General features: G+C 38.5%; 1 protein-coding gene across 2 annotated transcripts; it reads right to left on the bottom strand.

Moving 5' to 3' along the window:
- Positions 1-443: 443 nt before the first annotated feature.
- Positions 444-27405, bottom strand: hdac6 (histone deacetylase 6). 2 transcript variants are annotated; one of them, XM_052095156.1, is made up of 28 exons: positions 26752-27405; positions 26183-26284; positions 25749-25859; positions 23426-23511; positions 23072-23156; positions 22945-22985; positions 22736-22832; positions 20220-20317; positions 20015-20119; positions 16505-16573; positions 16264-16390; positions 15667-15732; positions 15500-15559; positions 13741-13830; positions 13530-13636; positions 13370-13437; positions 12650-12776; positions 12384-12512; positions 12010-12178; positions 11669-11871; positions 9059-9251; positions 8798-8947; positions 8360-8534; positions 5736-6145; positions 5396-5530; positions 5071-5217; positions 3447-3575; positions 444-1346 (listed from the first exon to the last, which is right to left on the bottom strand). In XM_052095156.1, the coding sequence occupies exons 2-28, from the start codon at positions 26249-26251 to the stop codon at positions 1278-1280; spliced, it is 3315 nt and encodes a 1104-aa protein (XP_051951116.1). In that variant the 5' UTR covers positions 26252-26284; positions 26752-27405; the 3' UTR covers positions 444-1277. The 2 variants fall into 2 exon arrangements, with proteins under 2 accessions (XP_051951116.1, XP_051951117.1); XM_052095157.1 differs by lacking the exons at positions 26183-26284; positions 26752-27405 and adding an exon at positions 25951-26004.
- Between the last annotated feature and the right edge of the window lie 122 nt (positions 27406-27527).

The following is a 27527-nucleotide window of genomic DNA, read 5'->3' as shown; positions in this document are numbered from 1 at the left end:
TGTATATATATTAATATTTTTATTATAGAAAAAAATATTATTTATTTATTTATTTTTGCATCGGGAATGGGAATAATTGCTTAATTCCATTATATAAAATATGTCCAATAATGTCACAATGAAATAATAATCTTTAACGGTCCTTAATAAATAGGCTTAATTTACTTTACGCTAGGCAAGGCAAGTTCATACACAGTGGTAATTCAAAGTGCTTTAAATGGAGAGAAAAAATATATATACAGGTATATAAAGACAATTTATGCTAATGGTTTCTATTCCTGCTTTTCTGGATCTAATTTGACACTTAAAACTGCAAGGTTCTCTGCAACTTGTGGTGTCTCTTTAATAAACTTTAAGCAAAATAAATTCCTTGACAGATTTTGTGACATTTGCCCTTATGTCACTTTTTTATTTCACAAATAAATAAATAAAAGCATGTTGGCTTGTAAGAACACTGGGTATAAAGGTTTTTATTTAGATTGCAACGTGTACCAAAAGTTACAAAGTGAATGTTACCAGGATTGTTACTCTGACAATAATTGATCAAGAAAAAGAAATCAATATAATTGTGCAAAAAGGAACACAAACAAAAAGTAAAAGAAAATAACTGTTTTTCAAATACAATTACAGGTAATATTGCACAATATATTGCTTTAAGTTTAAGGTGGTTGCGTAATTTCCACAGTTTTATCACCTTGGTCTGGAGTTATACAATGAAAACATGAAACCTTCCAAAAATTACAGAGCAAACTCTGCTGCCTGTGTTAAGAAAAAAAAAAAGACTGTGCAATTTAAAATCCTAAAAATCTGTCAAGTGGCAAATTGTGATTTCAGCACCATGCTAGCTTTTTATTCTTAATGTATGAAGGTTACCCTTCATAAAATCAAACTGCTGAAAAAAAAAAAAAAAGTCAAAATGTTGCACATTTAAAACTAAGGTTTGGTTAAGATGAAACAGTTGCAAACAACAGGACAGGATAGATTGCAGTGTAATTATAAAATGAGTATTGACCTCAGATTTGGCACAATGCAAATCTAAGGAGCACATTAGACATTTTAGGTCACACAAGCAAAGAAGGAAGTCAAACAGAAAACTTGCTTCCGCAGTGTAGCTGGATTCACTGCATTTTCCTCACACACTCCTACACACATACACAAATCACACGACACATACAGTTCATGCAAAAAAGACTACGCAATTTCATACCACACACACACACAAATACACACGCATCCTCTCTGGCTGCTCTGCCTGGCTATGAATCCTCTGTGCTGGTTCAGTTGAATGGAGGAATCTCCTCTCCAAACTTCATGAGATGGGCAGCATTTTTGGCTTCATGGAGCGCCTGTGTGTGCAGAGAGAGAAAGACAACAGTGAAATTGATTCTACAGCACAATAAAACAGCAAAACCAAACATTCGAGAATGTCAGGACAAAACAGAAACATAGAAACAAAATTTTCCTTTTCAGACTCTAAAGCTGCGTACACAATGCCAGCGACTTTGTCGCTGCAGGTCGCCAGTGAAGTCGCTAGTGGGCGTTCCCACTACTGGTTGCCTAGTAATGTTTATAAATGACATTCACGGATGTCATTCCATTGCTGTTGACAGCGAATCGCTTTTCTTGCCGCTAAAAACAAACATTTTGGATTGAAAAGACTAAATATAAATGGAATCAGTACATAAAATGCTTCATATCAAAGATGAATGAGAAACAAGGCGTAATCTTTGCCATAGCGGCTGTTTATCTGCGGCAAAACGCAAACGCCGGTCTGTCTGGGTCCACAAAACCATTAAATATCGGAGTCAGCCCGGCGAGTACCACCGGCTGGTGCAAGAGCTGCGGCTGGATATACCATATCCATATCATAGAGCACTGGAAAATTGCTAACAGCAAGAATTAGTCTTTCATCCATCTTTCCGTTACTGCAGGAGCTGAGAGAGAGAAGGATCACGTGAGCTCTCCCGTCTTCTCTCCTATTGGCTGTCGCTTCCGTAAATCGCTCTTCATTTGAATAAAGTTGAACTTGTCTCATCTTTGTCCCGTCGCTGGACACGCCCACATCTAGTCGCCAATGGTCGCAACAGCTCGTGTCGGCGGAAGTCGCTGTGCTCTCATTGAAAATTAATGGGATGGTGTCGCTGTCTTGCTGCCTCTGATCCGCCCGCAGAGACGCGGCTGTCATCCGATAGGGGGTGGAGGAGTGGCAGAGGAACAAGCTGCGGCGTATCGGAGAAGTGGCGAGTAAGAGGTTTTTTTTTTCTCTCTCTCTCTCTCACTGTCACTCTGCGTTGGCGTTTTCCCTCTTTTACATTTTAGTGTTTTTGGGGGGTACTACACTGTTACAGGAAGTACCCCCCATTTTAATTATTTCTGTTTCCCTCCCTCGTCCAGTTAGATGGGGATGACCTGCCGGCAGACTAGACTTAAAGCACGCCCTCCCCCAGGGAAAGAAGGGGGGATGTATGTCAGGCCGGGGGATCCCCAGCCTGAGAGAATGAGGGAGGAATGTGGCAGGGCGGAGGGCGGGGCCGGGTCGTGATCCTACACACCCTGTCCCGTATTAGACTAATCAGGCCTCCGTGAGGGATAAAGGTCGACTGCAGAGGATCGTGCGAGAGAGAGAGATCGTTTACGGACATGTCCGTCCTGTGTGTGTTTATGTTGTCTTTTAAGTTTATCATTAAACTATTATTTATATTGAAAAGCCGGTTCTCGCCGCCTCCTTTCCATTGATCACGTTACACATTATATTAATTATTCTGTTAAAACACATGTATTATTTGAGATGTAAAGTTGTTTACATTTTCATTATTACAGTCACTTTAGGGTTTGTTGACATTACATCATCATGGCAATGAAGTTGTGAAATGATATGTCTTTAATTACACAGAAAAGGTTAGTTAGCTATTTTAACACACAAACGTTGTTAACACACATACTGTTTATGTCTTGTGGCTATACATTTGAAATAGTGAGTATTTGAATGTTTACTGATTGGGCCATTCGCTTCCATTGTAAGTGCATCCATGTAACTTTGATTTTTGCTTTCTTTTAAGAAAAGGTGGAGCAAGTCCAATTAATATTATGCCACAAATACTGTCAACTGAGCTTAACTTGTATTGAACCTCTACAAGTCGACCTCACTAATAACATTAAATAACACCACCTAACCCTAATATGAACTTAAACGTTACTAACTTAACTGAAAGTCAGTTACTGTAATCTGATCACAAGAATTTAAAATCTTATGCTACACTACTTTTTAAATAGAAAATTACTTAGATTGGAGTAATTAATCACATTGTAATCAGATTACACCCAACACAGATCAATACATAGCATAGAAAACAGAGCGTGAAATGGAGTAAACTTACAAAACACTTGACATTAGATTACAAATGTAATAGTAAATTGCAGTCCAATGATGTGTGTCTGGCACCTACCTTGTTGTGGATGTATGACTCACAGGCGTAGCACCAGACAGAAAGGTCAGCGAAGCTCAGCACCAGGGGGTGGCCCGACACCTGCCCGTGGGTCACCATATGCTGGTTTACAAATCGCCCGCAGAGCACCTGAAACCAGCCACAGCATGAAAGAAAGAAGTGAAACTAAACTTGAGGAAACTAAATCACACGCATGATTATGCAATCCGCAACTGTTTATCAAATGACAGTCTTCATTTTTGATATACAAAAAGACACCATTCAACACTACCTTGAAACTAGTTTTATAAAAACAACATTTTTAAGAAAAAGTAAACGGTGCTTGTCGGTGCAAAACTTGCCACCACAATGCTAGGGTGTTGTGGGTTGTTGCCAGGGCATTGCACTGCAGTTGCTAAGGTGTTGTGAGTGTATTTTAGCACATTGCTATGCACTTACCTGGGTAACTATGGTTTTAATAGGTGATGCACCAATATTAACATTTATGGCCGATACCGTTACCAGTTGTTACTAAAATGTATTCAACAATAACTATAATCATATTTTGCAAATTACATTAATTTGTCATCAAATCACCGTTTTACTTTTTGCTTTTAAAATGTACAAAGAGGGGAAAAAAAAGCTTTTTTACAGTTCTAACAATAAATAACTACCATTGTACATGGATTGGACCTGTTGAACACAGGCCAAAATTTAAGGAGGCAAAATAAAATAAACAGAAGATAAAAATATACAAAAGAAATGTCAACCATGAAAAAATTATAAGTTTCAACCACAGGAACAAGCTTCCTTTCAAATTCTGCATTATAGTGGTATAATGGATAATGCCATCCAGACCGCCAGAGAGCGCTGCTTGCTCACACAGTGCTGACTGAAGCGCTGAACGTAGACTTCATTTAGAAGTCAAAGTCTGCTGGTTTCAAAGCATTTTAGATGTTTTCCCTCATCATGTAGCCAATAGGTACGTACAATTTCACAAATATCATGTCCATATATGGTGTTTTTTCCATCTTGACGTGAAAACGAGAAATAAATTAATTTTTATATTACATGTTCTGAGGAGTTCTAACCCTTCTACATGTGTGGATATTATTATTTCTGGATTGTGAATTTGAATTCACAAAGTTTTACAAAGTGTGTTACTAATTAATTATAAATAAACCATCTGTTTTTCATATTGCCGAATTCATGCTAATAACAAATATGCCGATGGTTTTAATTTGCTCAAATATTAGCCAAAAAATACATAGTGCTCCATAGTTTTTAAGCATGTTGCTGTGCAGTTTCCAGGGTGTTCTGGGTTGTTGATTGCTAGCCAAGTCAAAAATGCTCACCACCAAGTTTCTATATTCTGGTCCCTAAATATGGCTCAAGAGTCCCTCCTTCAATGCAAGTCTATGGGGTTCTTACTGTCTGTTTCATAGAGTGCACGCAACAGCACCTGCCCTAACTTTCAGCCGTCTTGGTTCGCTGAGCTAATGGGTCACAATGTTGGTAATCATCTGATATTAAGTCACCAAAGTGAAATTCATTCAGCACTTTTTGAGAAGGTTATATGAATCAGTTTTGCACTTGTATGTGTTGTTCTCACTCAGAATTTGAGCGTCACTGAAACAAATGTAACCTTGTAGCAGAAGAGGCAGATCCAGTTCTCAGCATCACCTCCGCACTCTTCACACGGCAGGAAGACATCGATGCCACCTGCAGGCACTGGCCGTGCTGACTTCAAGTGTGGGCACCAGGACAACGGGTCCACCACGTACATCGTCTCCTAGCAACAAAAGCCACACAATTAGATCAGCACTCAAAATCACACTAACAAAATCGAGCAGTGTGTAATATTGAAGAGACCGCACCGCTGTTACGTTACAAACATCATTTTACAAAAAACTAAAAATTAGAGTGCCTTTTTTAGAGAACAAAAACATAAAATAACTCTGACACGTTACCCCATCCGTGTCTTGTGCTCCACAGACAAGCTCAAACACAGATTTCTCAGTGTAACCACAAGCCCCCTCTTGTGCAGGACCCTCCTGGTCATCAATAGGAGCCGGATTTCCCATGACCACAGACTCAGGGTTCGACTAGGCATAAAAAGTGCAATAGAAAATATATTTATATATTATATATGTAATTGTGCTCGATTAAAAATGTTTTATTGATAGCCAAGATGTAAGACCAAGATGACACAAAGACAAAAGTTACTGAATGCACCTTTGTCATTTTTTTTTTTACGTTGACAAGTTATCCAAACCTACAGCTAATAGCATTATACTGTAGACTGCTTACAGGTGTCTCTGCTTTTATGGGCGTGGCCTCTGCATTTGCGCCGTCTCCTTTGGCTTTCTCCAACGTCAGTTTTTGTGGTGAATCTGCTTCCGGACCTGTCGAATTCCTCTGCGGGTTGGATTTCACCTTGCGTCTTGCTCCTCCCACTAGAACTGAGGCTGGGCTGCGGTTAGATGAGGTACTTGTGTTGAGATCCAGGGAGAGCAGGCCCTGAGTAAGGTCATCAAGGACGGACTGCTCGTGGGCGGCAGTGGGAGGAGCCAAAACCTCTGGGGAGGTGTGATGCTGCGGTATTTCACCGGAACTTTTGACGGGGGTGGACTGGCGAGGAGATTTTTTGATCTTGCCAGCCGATGCCCGCTTGCCTTTTGGTTTAGGAGACGGCAAAGACAAACGGAGTGACTGTGGAACTGATATAAATTAACAAAAAACACAAAGCATTAGAATAATATCTTGTACACAAAGCAGACATTGTAGCATCTTTAAAGTAGTCACTCTTTGCCTGACCCTGGGATGCTTTTTAAACAGTATTGAAGGAGTTCCCATCTATATTGGGCACTTATTGGCTGCTTTTCTTTATTATTTGGCCTAAGGCATCAATTTAAAAAAAATATATATATAATTAAATAAATTAATATGGTGGCACAATTATATTTTTATCTACAAAACTAATTTCAAACATTTAAGCATACGCCTTCAGATCAAAAGATTTTTAAGATCATGTGAAAAATTTCAGTCCAATGACCCCAAACTTTTGAACGGCAGTGTATATAAATTAAAATACCACTAAATCAAATGCACAGATTAGAACTACACGTGAATATCCAATCTGTAGTTAAGTAAAATGTTAAAGGAATATGTCAATCTCATTTACAGAAGCTGTAGCATGATGATGTTCACTTGTTCGTCCTTTTCCTTAAAAAAAATCTGTGTTAAAAAGAGGCACTTACATTTGAAGTGAATGGGGCCAATCTGTAAGCATTAAAATACTCACTGTTTCAAAAGTATAGTCACAAGACATAAACAATTTGCATGCTACCATGATTTCAGTGTGATAAAACTGTTTTTACAAACCTTTTCTGTGTAAAGTTATATCCAATTTTACAACTTTGCTGCCATGATGATGAGATGCTTTAAACCCTCAAACACCCCTAAAAACGATGATTTAAACAGCTTTACTTCTCAAATAATGAACAAGTTACAACAGCAATCATTGACCCCATTCACTTCCAATGTAAGTACCTCACTGTAACCTTGACTTTTTCTTTTTTTTTTAACCCCTCTTTTGTCCCCAATTTGGAATTCCCAATTCCCAATGTGCTCTAAGTCCTCGTGGTGGCGTAGTGACTCGCCTCAATCTGGGTGGCGGAGGACGAATCTCAGTTGCCTCTGTGTCTGAGACTGTCAATCCGAGCATCGTATCACGTGGCTTGTTGAGCGCGTTACCGCGGAGACCTGGCGCGTGTGGAGGCTTCACGCTATTCTCCGCTGCATCCACGCACAACACACCACCCGCCCCACCGAGAGCGAACCACATTATAGCGAACACAAGGAGGTTAACCCGTGTGACTCTATCCTCCCTAACAACCGGGCCAATTTGGTTGCTTAGGAGACCTGGCTGGAGTCACTCAGCATGCCCTGGATTCGATCTCGTGACTCCAGGGGTGGTAGTCAGTGTCTTTACTTGCCGAGTTACCCAGGCCCTGACGTTTGTTTTTTTTTTAAAGAAAAGGAGGAACGAGTCAACATAATTTTTTGTGGGAATCAACATTATGCAACTAATGCTGTTAACTGATCTTAATTGCCCTGAACCCAGAATATTTCTTTAATTCAGTAACTGCTCTGACAGATTCAGTTAGTAATTCATCTTGACTGGACTGGTTGCACTGTATGTTTGTTTCTGCATGTGTATTTATTGTCTTATTTCACAGTCTCTTATTTAGCATTCAATTCAGACTGCAAGTTTAGAACTTGGGTAAACTATTATATCTTTTGCCTAATTTTGGCAAATGTATCTGTCTGCGTCTCGCAAGACGACAAGGAAAACCCACTGCACGACACGCCCACTTCAAGTAACGCCCCCTTGGATCACAAAGTAATTCTACTGACTGAAAGAACTTTTAAAATCCTATGCATTCACTGTATGATTCATGTCGTCTCGACTATGTTAATATGACAAAGATATATTATTAAACAGAAGGTATATATGGTGAAAGTAAACATTTCTTTGTTCTGTCTCCAGTTAGATCACAAGCTTACTTTGCAAACCGCTAGCCAATTAACCTGCTAGATACACAATGGTACAACTTCTCTTCATTTTCATCACATTTCTCCTCATTGTCGCCACCTCGAGATATGGCATTATGATTGTTTTAGATAGAACTTGCAGTATATTTAATCATTTTAGAAACGTTACATTTTTGTATCTTTCTGTTTAGGGTTAGATATAGCAATAGGTGTAGATTTCCTGTGGGACACCAAATTAACACAACTAACATTGTATAAATGTGACATCCAACTGTTGCCATTTTTTTCAAGGGGGCGTAACTTGTAGTGGGTGTTCCTTGTAGTGGGCATGCCTCTGGGATGCAGACAGACCCTTCTAAATTTCGCTGCAAACTCACTCTGTATTCTCAGGGATCTCCAGTAGGGGGCGTGAGCACGCAGGACGTTGTTGATGGTGACAGTTGCGTTGTGGTGGGGAGGGGGCAAATGGGACAAAGTGGGAGGGGCTTCTCCCAGCAACATACTTGTACACATGGACATGGATTCAGAAATGGAGGCGAGGTTATATCCTCCCTGTGGTGAAACGGGGTAGATGACATCATAAACCACTTTTAAACACAACCAAAATGTATATAAGACAATTCCAAACTTGTCAATAAATAATAAACCTTTTCTTTTAAAATTTTTGTAGTGAAATGTATGAAATGGAGTACAATTTTGAGTACATCTCAAATGCATTATATATAAGCATCGTCCATTAGAAAACCCATATCTATCACCCATTAGTAGAAAGTGTACGCATTTTCCATCTGTGAACATAACCCGAAAAAACCCACCTCCAGTATGACAAGCAATCTGCCAGCAGCCAGACTCATTAACTGGTGGGTGAGGTGGGCGTAGCCCTCTGGGGTGATTTGATACCCTCCTAATGGATCACCCCGTGCTGCGTCGAACCCAGCAGACACCAGCACCAGCTCTGGTGCAAACTAAGACCCAGACAACACAAAGTATTTAGTATTCAACACCAAACTACATGCCATTGTGGCCATTAAGTAAAGATGAGCATATGCTGTGAAAGTCTTGGATTTGTGGTTTACCTCTCTGGCTATTGGCATCACTAAGTGATGGAATGCTGCAATGTATTCCGGGTCTCCCATCTTCCCTCCATTCCAGGGGATGTTGACATTGTAGCCTGTGCCTTTCCCCTGTCCCACCTTATCATAGTTAGCATCCTCTGAGTTGGGGAAGAAGGTCCCGTCTTCATAGCGATGCAGAGAGATGTACAGAACACTGGAGGAGAGAGAGAAGATTAACTAGATGTTGGCTTGACAAGGTAGGCAGGCGGGTAGGAAGGTTGGTAGGTAGGTACTTTATTGACCTTGAAATTAGTGTGCAAAAGCAGACAAACATTAAAACTATACAATACCACATTTAATAATACAATAAAATAAATACAGTATATGACATCCGAAAACATTATTACACAATATATGTGTGTGTGGGGTGGGGATGAGAAGTTAGATGAGTATGAGAGGGTTTGGGTGGAGTTGCTAATTTACCAGCAAGTTCACCAAAACGTCAGTGGTCCCTCTGCACATGGGGATGAATTGTACAATATCATGGCAGTATGCACAAATGACCTTCTGCTGAAGGTGCTCCTCATTTCAACAAGCATGCCATATAGGCAGAGCTGTAACCACAATATACATTGACAAGTCCCCCCCAATAATCAGATATGGCCAGATTGCCATGTATGACCTTGTCAGGTCTGTGCTCAAAGAATTAGCAACTAAAAATGGAAAATGTACTTTTAATCACTAATTTATTCACCCTTATGTTGTTCAAAACCCATATGATAATTATCACAATTTGGGCCTTCAGTAAATTATTGCATTCAGCACCTTTAATATTTTAAAGGGCCAAAGAGGACTATTATATTTGTGACCTCAACACCCGTAACCTCCCACCCCAAAAATGGTTAGGTCCCCCCCAGTGTTCAAGACATAGTTACGACCTTGCATATAGAGGGAGAGACATAATGTCCATGATAGCAAAGCATTGTCTGAAAGCTTCAACTGTTTTTAAAAGTTTCAAGTTTGATGGTTAAACAGACATTGCAGTTAGACAAACAGCTAGCTAGCTAGTGAGATAGTCAGACAGACTAACATTGATCGTCATATAAAATGTCATATAGATCATAATAGAGAGAGAGAGAGAGGGCAACCAAAGTCTTTCTTGCAAGTAAGGCGGGACTTCATTTCTACATCCATAGACCGTTGGGCATTCCAATTTCTCCCATTCATATTAATAGAAGTGGCCTGTCTCTGCTCAATAGTCTCTGGTGCAACCTTTAGGAGATCAAAGGCCTTGTGTGGATTTGTTTACATCTGAATTTATGAAGGTTGGAGTTTGAATTAATGAGCATTCCATTGGCCTATTTGAACATTCCGTCAATGTAAGTCGATAGGATTTTACAGATTTGTGATTTTCCACTGTGCAAAACTCAAATTAAAGTCTGATCATCTAAAAAGGACATAGCACACTATTCCAGAACAATCTGAAGGTCTGTTCCGAGTTTGGTGAATGTAGATCGAAACCTCTAGGAGGTCAGAATTTCTAACAGTCAGAAATTTTGATCTTTGTTTAGGAATTTTGACAAAGGTCTGGTGGTCAAGGTGCACATAAACATCCAGTTTTGCATATCCAGTATATTCATATTGCCATGCCAGCTACTATTTCTTTTTTAAAACAATTAGTATGCATAAATGAGCATTTGATAGGGTTTACTCAATGACAATTCGTTTTTAGTGTCTTCAGTGTTTACTTGTATGATTTAGTTATTGTTGCTTAAAATTATATAATTTAAATACGCTCACTGACCACTTATTAGGTACACCTGCATACCTACTTATTCATGTTACTATATAATCAGCCAATCATGTGGCAGCAGTGCAATGCATTAAATCATGCAGATATGGGTCAGGAGCTTGGGGAAAAAGATTTTGACCGTGGCATGATTGTTGGTGCCAGACGGGCTGGTTTGAGTATTTCTGTAACTGCTGATCTCCTGGGATTTTCACACATTACAGTCACTAGAATTTACTAAGAATGGTGCCAAAAACATTAAACATCCAGTGTTATTCCAGTCTTTAACTTTCCAGTTTTGGTGAGCCTGTGCCCACTGCAGCCTCAACTTTCTGTTCTTGGCAGACAGAAGTGGAAACCTGTTGTTTTAAAATGTTATAATATATCACGTATCAAATACTTGAATAAATTTGAGGTAATTTTTAGTATATTTAGTTCAGCTTTAGTGTTTTCCAACCATGTTAATTTGTGACAAATTTGAGACACTTTTACACAAATATATTGTGTATTAAAGATGCAAAATAAGTTAACCATATGTACTTCAAAAATATCTGAATACCAGTCACTGAATTAAACATGCAACATGGTAAGGTCATGTGACAACAATAAAATTAAACATATTTGTTGCATACTGCTTCAAATACTATCTTTAAAAAACACAATGCAATACACAGTATATAAAGAATTTTATGTAGTAAGTAGTTCTCTAGTACACTCAATTACGAATTTTACATTTCTGAAGCATGACAATTGAAGCAATCTGACTTATGGAGTCCAGACCGATACTTGAACTTGGAAAAGCTTTATGAACCATATAATATTTAAAATGAGATTGGACAAACCTGTCATCCTCCTCAAAGATGTGCTGTGTGCCATTTCCATGGTGAACGTCCCAGTCGAGGATGAGGACACGCAGGGATTTGTATGTGATGCTTTGGGCGTAGCGTGCTGTTAAAGCAGCCGTGTTAAAGAAACAGAATCCACACGCCTTGTCTTTTTCTGCATGGTGACCAGGAGGGCGGACTATAGCCACACCATTTCTCACCTACAGGACGATACACTACATGAAAGGGACTGACACTCATGTGGATGCTTTGCTATAAATACATGCAATAACATTCTAGTAAGACATCCAAAGCTTATTAGTTGTTAAGGATACACGCTGAAAAATGAATATACAGACCTGGCCCGTGAGTATAGCCTGTACGGAGTTGAAACATGATCCAGCGGCGAGCAAAGCACAGTTATAGCTCTCATTACTGATGTAGATGGAGTTGTACTCGTTCCCTACGCGGTGCAGATCTCTGGGTTTCATGTGTTCTGTGCCCTTAATATAACTTATGTGCACTGGACTAACACAAGGGACGAAATGTTTTTAAATTAAATCATATTCAATGGTTAAAATGCACAACATTAATTTTAGTAATCAGACAGAACCATATCAGTTATCATTGATTATTTCAGGAAAAGACGATCACACAAATAAAAAACAGAATTGTATGTAACTTAATACATCCATGTGCACAATACTTATTAATTCATTACAATGCAATTAACCTGTGGCACAGCGCCAGCTCTTCTTCTGTTGCCAGGCGAGCTGGTATCCGATAGCAACGAGACACCAGCCCCAATTCCTTGTGGTGGGCGAAGATTCTGGAGATTCTCTGAGGAAGCTCTGGGTGATGGCTGTGGAAATGGACACATTTTAAATGTATTCATGCACCATCGTATCAAAATCACGCACAAACTAAAACGATTTATGCTTTTTGCTGATGGCGTCATGTTGTGCACGTTTATGTTATTAAGCATAAGTCGGCTCTCACCTGTCCCACATGTTGTGATGAAGCATCATTTTCTGGTCGTAAACAAGTCCAGTAATTGGAGATGAAACTTGCACTTCAGAACATACTGGCGCCGGTAGAGGAGTGACATCGGACAGAGGACCCCCCTCTGAAAGTCAACAAACACACACAGTTTGGGGAGCTTTCTACCAAATGACCGTAGTTTAAATGCTTTAGTAATATGTTGTCAGGAAGTGTGATTCCTTTGTCATTGTCTGAACAATGAGTAGCGTTTTCAGTTGCATTAGGATGAAATTCCCTCATTGAAACGTCTTCAAATAATGAGAGATACTGTCCAGAAATGAATAAACACAACCTGACAACCTTTTGCAATTAATTTAAACTTTTACAGACAGATACATTTTAAAAGTCACTATAATAAACACTACCATTGAAATGTTAGGAAACACTAAAAAACTATGTTTTTAGTGTTTATTCACCTAATTAGCACATCATTTCTTTAGAATAATGTAACAGTGTTTTTATAGTAGACTAAAGTAATGGCTGCTGAAAATGGGGCTTTGTCTTGGTCATCCAAACTATTGAATGGTAGTGTACCTATACTATCTATTTTCACAATAATACTGGGTGATCAAATTAGATTTATTTTAAGGTTTATTTTTATGACCGCTTTGGAGAACGGACCAATCTAATATGGATATATGTATATTTGCAAATAATACATTTTGTCTGAGTTCTTACCAAAAGTCTGAAGACTCTTCCAAAATGGATACAAAGCTGAGATGGTCTTTGAAATCGACTTTAAAGCACTGGAACCAAACAAGCAAAGTAAATGACACAAATATTGCAGTAAAATAATGGACTACAGAGATATACAGTATGTGTTCCGCAGTTCACTCACCTCTCGCTTGGGGCACCTGGAGAGGTCAGGTGAGGGCAGGGGTCACCCAGGAGTGACCTCACACTGGCACACACACCCTCTGCAGTGGACTGGAGATTATATCCACCCTAACAGTTCAAATACAAGGAGTCTGAGTGAGATGTTTAACCACAAGGAACATTGTTTTCAAAAGAATATTTTGTCATTTCTGACACTAGCATAGTATTGTCACCTCCAGAGCCAGTACAAGTCGGCCCTGGGCAAGAACTTTCAACATGTGCGTCAGGATGGAGAAACACTGTGGACTCGCTTTCATCTCACCCTAAACACACAGAACGAACATTTTAATCAATTAATATAATGAAATGGACAACATCATCTCTAAGGACACCACACGAATACCTGAGATGCAAGGATATCTTCAATAAACAACAACATAACATACATACAAACAGGGCTCCAACATTTTTTGACAAATTCATTTCCAAGATTTTCCAGAAGTTTGTGATCACAGGGTATGTAGAAATTACTATGATTTTAAGATTTTGTTAAAGGAACAGTTCACCCAAAAATAATCATTCTCTCATCATTTACCCTTATGCCGTATCATACTTGTATGCCTTTCTTTCTTCTGCAGAACAGGAACAAAGATTTTTGAAGGATATTATGATGTCAATTTCGCACCAAAACACGATAGTCTTGCTTCAGAAGACATGGATTAGACCACTCAAGTTGTATAGATTTTTATGTAATTTTGGAGCTTGAAAGTTTTGGACCCCATGTATGGAAACAAACATCTTATTATCCTTCAAAGATCTTTTTGAGTTCGAGAGTAAGTGATGAGAGATTTATATTTTTGGGGTGTACTTTTCCTTTATTTGGGGGAATAGTTCACCCAAAAATGAAAATTCTCTCATAATTTTCTCACCCTTGCGCCATCCCAAATTTGTATGACTTACTTTCTTCTGTAGAACACAAATGAAGATTTTGAAGAATACCTCAGCTCTTTAGGTCCATACAATGCAAGTGAATGGTGATCAGTAATTTTAAGGGTCAAAAATCACAAAGGCAGCATAAAAGTAATCCATACGATTCCAGTGGTTTAATCCATGTCTTCTGCTCGGTCACACCCCTAGCAATCAACCGCGCACTGCCCATACCTGGTATGAGGTGGTGGGGGTGTGACTTTATGGGTTTTAGGGCGATATATCTGGCTGAGAATCCGATCAACATTCCTTTTTTACTTTAAACTTTCTCTTTCATTTCCACAATCTTCTTCTTTTGTTTTTGGCAATTCACATTCTTCATACATATCGCCACCTACTGGGCAGGGAGGAGAATTTATAGTAAAAAAGGACTTAAATATATATCTCTTTCTTACCCACACCTATCATATCGCTTCTGAAGATATGGATTTAACCACTAGAGTCATATGGATCACTTCTATGCTGCCTTTATGTGCTCTTTGGACCTTCAAAGATCTGGTCACCATTCACTTGTATGGACCAACAGAGCTGGAGATATTCTTTTAAAACTCTTTACTTCTGTTCTGCAGAACAAAGAAAGTCATACACATTCGGGATGGCATGAAGAGGAGTACATGATGAGAGAATTTAAATTTTTGGGTGAACTAACCCTTTAAGTAAGAATTTCAGGCTTGAAAATCACTGTTTTTAAATATTCCCTAAATTTTCCAGGTTTTCCATTACCATAGGAATCCTGTACAAATTACTGATGGACTGATTGTCAGTTCAGTGATAGATTGAGTGGTAGACTTGTGTCATTTACAAAATCTACTGATAGCATTGTTATCTTTAAAAAAAAGATGTATTTATTTTTTAATTCCTTAAATTGTGTTATAATGGCATCATATTGGCTATTGGCAATTCTACTCTCTAGATATCAGTATTGCCCAAAGACCTATACTGGTTAAATACATATATATAAATCATCAAATATTGCACAAATGGTAATTCAATTATTTTTCCCACCTTTGGGTCACCGATCACTGAGTCAAAGCCTGCTGCCACCAACACCAGCTGAGGATGAAACTATAAAGCACATAAACAAAGAAATCAGCCATTATGAAAAAATACACATTAAATGAGAGTTTACAGTAAATCAGATGTCCAATGTGTGATCCGTGAGGTGTTTGTACCTCATACGCCACAGGAAGGAGAAGCTGCTGGAAGGCTGTGACGTAATCTCCATCCTCCATCCCTACCTGTAGTTAAATAAAGAGGTCAGGCCACATTTGTTCTAAATTATGTGAGGCCATATTTGACACTTCTTTTTTCACCTGAAGTTCTCTTAAAACATTTGTCAAGGCTGTTTTACATCATATTTCCACCCTACCTCTGAGCCTTATAATTAATAAGGCTGAATTAGTCATCTCTGTTATGACTGGCTCATCTTATCGTTTGTGAAATCTGTCTCCTGGCATAACAAAATCATTCTGGTGGAAAACTCTGGAAGGTAAATAATGGCCAAGTAGCAGAAAATTGATAGGATGGTCTAATGTTAATGAGCTTATGGTTGTGGCATCGTATCCATGATGATTTCTAAATAACTTATTTTTGCATCCTTGTTTCAATAAATACTTTGGATTGACTAGGGAGGAAGTGTATTCTACAGTAGATACTGTATAAACTCTTAATTAAATCCTGTTTTTCATATGGTCCCTTTGACATCTATAGCCCTCCTTGTGAATATAAATAATGGCATAGTTTGGATGGCACCGAATGGCATAAACTACCTCGTTCCAGGGCAGGTTTATGTTGTAGCCCTGACCTGCTCCTAAACCTACAGAAGTGCTGTCAGATTCTTTGAGATGCGGCCAGAATGAGCCTTCTTCATATCTGTGTACTGAGAAATACAACACACTGACAGACAGAAAGAGAGAGGAGATGAGACCACCTTTACTAATGAGCAACACTGATTTGTAATGTATGCACATGATGCATTATTATCAAACTGACAAATGAGGACAGATTTACCTGGGATCCTCTTCAAAAATATACTGGATTCCCTGTCCATGATGCACATCCCAATCCACTATCAGAACTCTGGAAATGTAAAAACCAATAGCATAACAGGGTTAAGTCTAGCCGTCTTTCAGGCTCTCATACCACAGACTTGAATAAAACATAGCATGAAACGGCTTTTGCAACACATTAAAATGAACTTCAAGTGAAAAATCATTTTTAGAGGAAAATAATGAAGGTCGTGGTTTGACTGTATTAATGAAGATGTGATTGAATCGTAAAAACACAGGCTTACTACTGATATTATTGTTTAATATCATTATATAGTTTCCTTCTGTCTGATTTGGTGGCTGGACCAAACCAGACAGTTATAGATGTACACAGGACAAACTCAATGACGGTCTAGTAGAACTGTGTCAGCAGCTCCTGTAGCAGGTTGAACTTCCTCAGCAGGCGAAGGAAGTACAACCTCTGCTGAGCCTTCTTCACAATGGATATGTGGGTGTCCCACTTCAGGTCCAGAGAGATGGTAGAGCCCAGGAACCTGAATGACTCCACTGCTGCCACAGTGCTGTTCAGGATGGTGAGGGGGGAGTGCAGGGGGATTTTTCCTGAAGTCCACTATCATCCCCACTGTTTTGAGTGTGTTCAGCTCAAGGTTGTTGTGACCACAACAGACAGCCAGTTGATCAACCTACTGTCTGTATGCAGAATCGTCACCATCGCGGATGAGGCCAATGACAGTGGTGTCGTTTGCAAACTTCAGGATCTTGACAGAGGGGTCCTTTGCAGTGTATTCATTTGTGTACAAGGAAAAGAGCAGTGGAGAGAGAACTGAGGAGCACCAGTGCTAACAGTGAGGGTCCCGGATGTGAGTTTCCCCAGACTCACTAGCTGCAGCCTATCTGTCAGAAAGCTGGTGATCCATTGACAGATTGGGGTGGGCACGGAGAGCTGGGTCAGTTTGGTTGAGAGAAGATCAGGCATGATGGTATTGAAGGCTGAACTGTCCACAAATAGGATCCTTGCATAAGTCCCAAGACTGTCGAGATGTTGCTGGATATAATGCAGTCCCATATTGACAGCATCCTCCACAGACCTGTTTGCTCAGTAAGCAAACAGAAGTGGGTCCAGCAGGGGCCATCAGGTAGGCCAAAACAAGTCTCTCAAACGACTTCATGACCACAGACATGAGAGCGACAGGTCTGTAGTCATTAAGTCCTGTGATTTTGTTTTTTGTTGGGGGCCGGAATGATGGTGGAGCGCTTGAAGCAGCAGGGAACTTCACACTGCTCCAGTGACATATTGAAGATTTGTGTGAAGTTAAGAGCCAGTTGGTCAGTGCTGACTTTCTGATAGGCTTGTGAAACACCGTCTGGGCCTGAAGCTTTCCTAGTCTTTTGTTTCAGAAAGTTTGTTTGTTTGTTTGTGTTTGTGTGTGTGTGTGTGTGTGTGTGTGTGTGTGTGTGTGTGTGTGTGTGTGTGTGTGTGTGTGTGTGTGTGTGTGTGTGATATGAAGATCAGAGCAGGGGAGGGGTGTGAGACTGGGCTTTTCAAACCTGCAGTAAAACACATTCGGTTCCTCAGCCATTAGTTCATCAGAGCGAGGGGGAGGTGTCTTATACTTGGTGATGCTTTCCAGGCCTTTCCACACAGATCCAGGATCGTTGGCTGAAACTGTTTTTTCAGCTATTCGGTGTAGTTTATTTTAGTCACTCTGATTTCCTAAGTCAGTGTGTTCCTGGCCTGGTTGTACACTATTTTATCCTCAATTCTGCAAGAATCCTCTTTGGCTTGACAAAGCTGTCTGAGTTTTCCTGTAAACCATGGTTTATCGTTATTGAATGATACAAATTTCTTAGTAGGGATGCACATATCCTCACAGAAACTGATATATGAGGTCTCAGTATCTGTGAGCTCATCCAGGTCTGTGGCTGCAGCTTCAAACACTCCAATCAGTGCAGTCAAAGCAGGCTTATAGATCCAGCCCTGCTTCATTAGCCACTCTTTACAGTCCTTACTACAGGCTTAGTTGATTTTAGTTTCTGCTTGTGGGTCGGGAGATGAACCTGACAGTGACCAGTCCTAAAGCTGCACGTGGGACAGAGCAATATGCATCCTTTACGATGGTGTAGCAGTGGTCCAGTATATTTCTGTCTCTGGTGGGGCATGTGATGTGTTGTTTGTATTTTGGCAGTTCATGGTGAGGTTAGCTTTATTCAAATTTCCCAGAGTAATAATAAGTGAGTCCGGGTATTGTTGCTCCGTGTCTGTGATGTGATCAGCTAGCTGCAACAACGCTGCATTCACGCATACATGTGGCGGGATATAAACACTCACCAGAATGAATTAGGAAAACTCCCAAAGTGAGTAGAAAGGCTTACAGTTGATGAAGAGTGCTTATAGATTTGGACAGCAAATCTTCTTCAAAGCCGTTACATCTGTACACCAACTTTCATTGATGTAAAAGCATTTTCCATCACCTTTCGTTTTCCCTGATGATTTTGCAGCTGATATCATTTAAAAAAAACTTTTCAAATTCTTTAATGATATAGATTATGATACATTCTGAGACTTTCAGTCCAAGAAACGGCTAGAAAAAAACAACACAATAAATTGAGCCACAAATTTACTTTCTTATTTTTCTGATTTTACATAATATATCTCTGGGGTGTAAATTAGGTAGCTCTGAAGAAAAACTGCTTTTGTTTTGTTCCCAATAATGTCATCTGTATCTGAGAAAAACTTTTGTGTTGATATGACAAAGCAATCAAAAGTTATAGCATTACAAAAATAATTTGATCATAGTGTCCAAAAACGTCTCCATGTGTCCAAAAGCCTCTCCAAACAAATAAAACATAATAATTGTAAATAAGAACTAATTACATATACAAACACAACAAAGACTAAAGGTTTGCATAGCATGCAGACATGATTTTATGACTGAGATTTCACAGAATGAATACCTTTTGACTCAATCAGTCTGCATCACTGAATTTGTGTCATTTACTTGGCACTATCTCCTTGTGGCCATATGTAACATTGTGCTTCATGTGGAATATCTAATGATCTATGCATCCAATTTCCTTGTGTTTGTTTTTTGTTAAGCTACATGCAAAAATGCACTACATAAGCAACACCAACATAATTGTCAAAGACATATACTCGCTATAAACCTATTACTTGCTAGATTTTTTGAGTAAAACAAATAGGCTAGTTGTATTCTACTTTTTGGGAGCTTTCCAACAACATATGACATGTGGCTATTTAATGAGTTTGATGTTTTTACTGATTACAATAATATGCAGTGCAAATTATTATATATACATTTTCAAAATTATTTGGGATTTCTCTTCAAATTTCAAAGTACTTTGCAGTAGAAAGTAGAGCTTCTAAACTTTCAAACAATACCTATTCTGCGTTGGTCAAGACTATAGTTATTAATAATTTGACAATGAATTTACCCATACAGCATCTTAAAGGGTTCAAGTATGATGGTAGAATTGAAATTGAAGCTCTCACCGCTCAATTCCATGCCGTTTCTGAGCGTAACGTGCTGCGATGGCCAGATTATTAAACATACAGTAGCCATTCATCTGATCTGTCTGAGCATGGTGACCTGGAGGCCTGCATATATGGAAATAAACAGTTAATCAAATGCATCAATAAAACAACAAAAAATAGAGATATTCCAATTTTTATAAAAGGAAAAGAAGTGCCACAAGACCTTGCTACAGAGAAGCCGTTTCGCAGCTGTGAAGTCATCACCTTATCCACCAACTGGAGAACTGATCCAGCCGCCAGACAGGCAGAGCTGAAAGATTCCTGTGTGATTGAATGAGACGTTGTATCATAGCTGATGATATACATCTGTGAATTGTTGGCTGAAGAATTGTTTATGGTGAATTATTGATAATGAATAAATAATATAAATTATTATAAGGGGCCAAGCATCAAAGGTGCTTTGGCACCTATTGAATCCGTTCCATTTGTCTTCTTATTATTCTTCCTCTGACTGGGAGTCTATGGCAACCCCATGAACGGATTGGAGGAAAGATATGAAATTTGGCACACTGATAAGGGTGGGTATGAATAGCCTAATCACAAAATTCAGGGTCTCTCGGCCAAACTCTATAGCGCCATCACCAGCTAAAAAATGCATTTTTCTTGTGTGCATAAATGTTGATCCCTTTGGTCTAGAAACCTTATTCTTTTTTCCTCTGATTATTCTCCTCATGGAGATGGTAATGGGGCCCCATATATTAAAACCACCCATTACAGTGGCTGCCATCTTTAATTTTGTCTTAAATATTTTTTTTTCTTCTCTTAAAAACCTTGTCCAATTTTCACAAGATTTTCCCAGATGATCTTCAGACTGAGCTACACAAAAGCTATTAAAAGCCTTTTTATTTACTCACCCATTACAGAATTACGCTGTAACTAATTTAACGAGGCCAGCTTAAAACAGGAAGTGAGGCTATATCTCGGCAATGCCTTGTCCTATTGAAGCAAATTTAAAATGCTTCCTTAGGACCACAAAAAGAAAAACCTCAAAATGTTTTACTAAAATCATAATGTTGGTGTCTATAAATTCCTTGGGTCATGAGGATTTTGATGATACCAGTTTTTACAATATCAGCCATATCATCTCTCTGCCATTTTACATTTGATTATTTTTTTTATAAAGTACTGTCTTTTGAACACTTTGTCAGATCTGTAAAACAATTGGTATGTTTCTTCGACATCATGCTCCGAGTGTATCTGAGCAGTTTGGAGACAGTGCCACATAGTGTTCAAAATGCTTATTCAATTTAAGATAAACATTTTATGCATTATTGCTTCCTTATTCTAAGTCTTTAAAATGTTCTTTTTATTATTCAAAACATGCATGAACAACAGCAGTACCTCAGCAGCAATTTTGTGTGACTCTCAGCTTGGTAAGTCTCTTTAGCACCTGTCAAACGTTTGGCAGTATTGTGCAGAGGTAGGGTTTGCAGTAGAGATCGAAAGAACACTGGTCCAAGCCCAGCTTGGGGCAACTTGGAATCACTGAGAATTTGTGATGTACATCATATGTGTGTGGGAAACATGCTGCCCTTCGAAGAAATGTGCTCTTTTAATTTAATTAAGTTTAAAGGTGCAGTTTGCATGCAAGGGCACTAATCTTATCTTTTTCCCAAACAGGGTGGAAAATGATTTGCCCTCCCAACCTTAACAAACTCAGTCATGTCAACTGAGTGGCAAAGTGTGCAAAGCACTGGCCCACTACACCAAAGGATCTTTACTTGAACAGGATGATGTCAGCTAAAGTGGGCCATTTACTTGGTAAATCATCTAGATTAGCAATAAAATGCCTATTAACATTTATCAGACTGTTCTTTGTTTGTAAATTCAGGTCTCCTCTCATTTTATATTGACAATATGTAACAAAACAAAACAAAAACAAAAAACTGTTTAAGCCCAAGAGCTATTTAAATGTCAAAAGTGCCCCTCTGTGTCACCATTGCTCCGTTTAGGTCAAATAGGCAAGTGAATCTGAACAGCAAAACCATCAATGTGAACAAACAAAATTTGCTCTTTTAATTTAAGATTAAAGGATCCATTTGCACACAAGGGCACTAATCTTAAGGTTTTCCCATTTTCACATCCAGCCTCTATAAAACTATTTGCCCTGCCTCAAACAAATTCTTTAGTGCCACAATCAGCAAATCCCACATAACATTTGAACCCTCTCATCTAGAAACCAAATTATTTTAGAATTTTGTTTCTAAAACCTTTTTTACAATACAGCCAGAGGTCATGACATAAACTTCTAAAATACTTGAAGTGTGCTTGGCCCCTCAATTTATATATTTTTATTATAATCGTTATTAAATGTAATTAGCTTATTCATAGAACACTGTTGCCAGCATTGTAAGTAAGAAATAAGCAACTTGAGGCAGTGCATTACAATAATTTTACCATATTTAAGGCTATTTTTTTACTTTTTGGCATTCCACTCGCTTTAAAAACAATGTGAAAAAGTAACAAAAAATATTGTAACTTGATTAGAACGTCGACACAGATTTGTGAGGTAATCAATATTGCAATCTGGTCCTGCACCTCTGATAAAATCACTGTAATGCACAGCATCGAGTGATTTACTGCTTTAATAATCATTAGATCTCATATGGGAGCAGTTCAATGCACCATATATTTCAGGGCTTGACTGGACATGAGTGATACGGCGACACACAAACTCACAGGATGCAAGTAGACAGAGTCATATTTATTAGCGAGAGTCTTCAGTTCCTCCTCTGACATTTTCTGTGTAGATTTCATCAGCTCTACATACTCCTTCCTGTACGTACACAACACATTTCAACATGTGACATGATATAATCTCACATAAACACAAAATGAACCCAATAAACTGTGTATAAGCTGTCTTTGTGTAATAATGCTTAACGTACGTGTGAGTGAGTAACAATTCCTCTTCGGACACAGCTCTGGCCTGAAACACAAATATGAACCATTTTAAAATGCTCTAAGACAAGTACTAACGTATTAGAAATAAAATAACAACAGGATTTTCTCTACCTCCACTCGTACACAGCGTGCCAGCAAACCCTCCCTATGCAGTGTGTCCATGACAGTGCTCACTCTCTCCGGACACTCTGGGTGACTGAACACAAGACATCTTTCAACCACATGTCCAACTTGCTGTTATACAATAACTCAAAGTGAACTCTTTGGAATGGGGTTTAAAAGTGAAGACTAAGTGCACAATAATATTTATCTTATTGCTGTACAGTATAACTAAAAACACATCATTAAGCACATCTTCAAATTAATTATAATTTAGTTTCAAGGTAATACAAACTTAATGCATCTGTCTTTGAATGATTCATAGAATCCATAAAGAGTCCTTCATGCAAGCTAATAAAATATCACCTGGCATCCCAGAGGCAGTGATAGCGAGTCAAAGCATCTATATAAACCAGACCTGTCCCTGCTGCTTTAGTCTTACCATGCACATCCTGAAAAACAATTCAAACATATGCCAATTTCAAAACACTCAATTATTAGCATGCAAACCCAATCAAACAAAAGAAAAATAGTGCAAGCTAATAGCTGAATTTGAATAATCACCTGGGTAGGGTTGCACCAGCTGTGCGTAAGGTCTCAATTAAAGGGGTTGTGAAATGGAGAAAACATTTTTCTTGATATTTAGATATTAGACATTTGTAAATTTCAGAACTCAAAACTTCCACCCCAGAGCATTTATAAGGAGGACTGGGTAGAATCACGTTGGGTTAACCTCCTCGTGGTTGCTATAATGTGGTTTTTGATCTCGATGGGGCACGTGGTGAGTACCACGGAGAATAGCGTGAAGCCTCCACTCGCGCTATGTCTCCGCGGTAACACGCTCAACAAGCCACGTGATAAGATGCGCGGATTGACTGTCTCAGACACGGAGGCAACTGAGATTCATCCTCGCCATCCGGAGTGAGGCGAGTCACTACGCCACCACGAGGGCCTAGAGTGCATTGGGAATTGGGCTTACCAATTGGGGAGAAAAGAAAAAGAGCATTTATAGATACCACCCTGCTGATACATCTCATTTTGAAATCTGTCTGTTCGTCGCGATATATTTCTCATTTATATTTACACATCCCACGCCATGCGTAATCGGACACTTGTCCCCACCCACTGACGCAGAGTGTGGCTAACTATTCCTGAACCAACCAAAGAGGGACCCATCTAGACTATAGTTCATGTTTATGTACAAAATAAATAAAAATACAGACTCTTTGACTGCTGCCATGTATCAGTCCGCATTTAAAAGACGATGTGTCAAGTTACAACTATGAAAGTGAGAAGCAGTTCTCTTTCATTTAGCTGCTGCCACTTGTTGTCATGACTGTTTGATAGTTTATGGTGCTGAGCGTTAACAGTTGTGCTCAAGATTAACAGTTTCATATATTCGGATGCAATGTGTTGGATATGCGTTATGTGTAAACCCTGCAATTTTGTTTAATAATGTCGAGGTTCATTCTGTTCTGATTGAGTTTACTGAATTTGAGGGGCTGCATGATGTTAGCCAACCAAAACAGTGTGTGTTTACATTGAAGTTTTAAGGAGGCGCTTAGGCCAAAACTGAGCGTTTCAGGGAGAGGGACAAACAGAGTGGAAAAGTATCATATATTACAAAATTTTGGTGCAAAAAACTTTTATAACATTATGAGAGGACCTCAGGGAAGATTATCAAATTATTTAAAAAAACTAGCACTTCATGACACTTCATGAATAAAGTTCAGACTACGGGATTTATGAGGTACTAGTTAGTTTGTTTTAAGACATAGCTAGTGGGTTGTAAGCTCTCCGTAAAGCAATGTATAGTCGCATAATATGATGTTTGCGTTTATTGATCCAATTAGCTGCCTTCAATTTTGTAAACAGAAATGGTGAAGATGCACACAGGAAGGTTCACCTTTTAGATCGGTTTCATTCTAAAGCGCTGCTAAGAAGTGAGTTTTTTTTACAAATGGAGTGTAAATGTCAACATTAGGATTACAGGATTAAAGTCTGCTAAAACAGCTCATTTATGTCAGTCAATCAGTTCGCATTTTTATTCCAACCGCTACTTCTGGTCAGAATCCTCTAAAAATATTTAGTTTACACATAAGGTAATGCTCAAATGTTTTGTAGTGCATAATTTGTAGTTTAGTGCTCATTTATGCCACAACTAGGCTAAGTTGTAACCTATGCATGGGTGATGCAACCGACCCAAAGACATTACATTTCAATGCACAATTTTGTGCAAATGTACCTTTATATTTTGCATAAAGAAAATGGAGCCTATTTTAGGACAATCTTTTGTATTCTGACATTATTTATTGACATTTAAGTACCTTTTCACACATTACTGTAATGCGAAAAATTATCATTTTTATTACTTTAATTTAGCAATCCTGAAATAATCCTGGAATTCTACAATGATGTACACATACAATTGTACTTTACAAATGTAATTTATGTAATTAATATATATCACCAATGTATATTTTTTAACATTATAGTAGTATATTGACAATTGGGGGCCAGGGAGTTAAATGGACTTTCATGAAAATAAAGTCTTAAAAACAGGCTTCCTATTCATTTAGCAAAATATAATTTCAATTTCTGTGGTACATTGTGCCCCAGACATTTCTTGACAGTTTCCATAAGATTTACTTTTTCATGGATTTACACCATTTCATGGTGAAGGATTTACCAGGTTTTGGAGTTCATTGCTGATATCCTCCTCCGCTTTACTCCGATCCATTCTGCCCTTCCTCCGTGCCTCCTGCAGACTCTTTTTATGGTTCGGCTTGCTGTTTTCTCTCTGAAGAGCACAAGAATCTCATAAGACACAGACATGGAAGCCTGGACTATTAAGATTGCAATCTAAATAAAATACAACTTCAGCTTTTTACATCTGAAAATGTCCTCAAAAGTCTGCAATGTCTACAGTGTGCAAAACTGGGCAAACTCCATGGATCTTTGTGTATTATTAACCGGTAGAGATTACATGTGTAACATGCTGATGTAATCAACAGCCAATGATCAACAACACACATGATTGACTGATAGGTGCAAAACACTGCCTTTGTTGTAAACAGGAATGACCGCCTGTCTTCTGCTGGTGGATTATAGGCATTCTCTTACTTTGTTTCTGTTCTCTGGTGTTCGAGTGGAACCTTTAGAGGATTTTGAGTCACTCAAGTCTGGATCCATCAGTGGAGGATTGTATAGCTCCACACCAAAGATCTAGAAGAACAGGTGTATAACAGGTGCTCATTACGTCTACATCAAATGTATGTCCCAATTTGGAAAACTGCATGTTTAATATGAAAGGACTAGCAGTTAATAAACTAGGTTGGGCTATCATAGATGTTTTGTTTAGCTTTATTGTATATACCAGTACAGAATATATAACCAATGGATTTGTTGTGAAGGTTCATTGTTGTCTAATTTGTGTTCGTGTACAACAGTTCATGGCAAATGTATATTTTAATTTAGAGCTATTAATAATTAAAAATATAAAAAAGCAAGGCATTAGAAGGCATTAATAAATAATAACATAATAATAAATAATAACAACATCCACTAAATCATTCGACTTTTCCACTAATTCAATATTTAGAGCAAATAAATCTCTAATGAGATTTACATAACAGACTATTGTACTTCCATTTCTTAAGATTGTCACAATGAAATACATAAGATTTACTTACTGGTTTCAGAAATGTGCCGTGTGTATCAATTTTATGTTGATTTAGCACTGTAAATTTCAAATATTCATGCAAAATTCAAATCCGCCACACACTGACTACTTTCTTAAGGTTCGGTTCAGGTTTATTTATCTGGAATGAACATAAAAGTTGGAAATGGACGTGCCAAAATAGGAACAGCATAGCAAATACTATGGTAAAAAAAAAAACAATACTGACTACACAGTGGTTGTATCGCGCCATTGAGCAATTTAACTGTTTCTCTTGTGTTGTCCTAGAAGGGGGCGCACTGTTGCTCAGAAAGCCGAATCCTCCGTTGAATCTCATTCAAATCTCAGCACCTTTTTTGTATCATTGGGGACATCTTTACTCTCAGAAGTATTCTATTTTGAATCTATCGTTACCAGGTATTTTATATATGATATAAAATATAAATATACCACTGATATCTATTTAAAATTATTATTTTTAAAAATACTTTTCAATAATCGCAAAGGACTGCGATTGGTCCAACTTGGCCAGCGCTGAGTAAAGTAACAGGTACCAGGCGACCTATCCGATTATGTGGCGCTTCAGCAGCAGTCTGGACAATAATTTACCCATGAATAAACAGCCATTTAGTTGAAAATATACAGTGAAGACGTGAAATAGAATGATTATTATTAATACCCATTCACAAACAACTTCCGGGCCGCCAATCCCGATGTTTGTTTAATGTTAAATTGTCATTCTATCCGCTTACTTTTCTAATGAGCGCGCTGCCGGGCGCTCAGAAATGA

The sequence above is a fragment of the Xyrauchen texanus genome, chromosome 27 (genome assembly GCF_025860055.1).
Source record: "Xyrauchen texanus isolate HMW12.3.18 chromosome 27, RBS_HiC_50CHRs, whole genome shotgun sequence".
In the NCBI taxonomy this organism is placed as follows: Eukaryota; Metazoa; Chordata; class Actinopteri; order Cypriniformes; family Catostomidae; genus Xyrauchen; species Xyrauchen texanus.
Note: the sequence above shows the minus strand (reverse complement) of the source record. Positions and strands in the feature narration are given on the sequence as shown.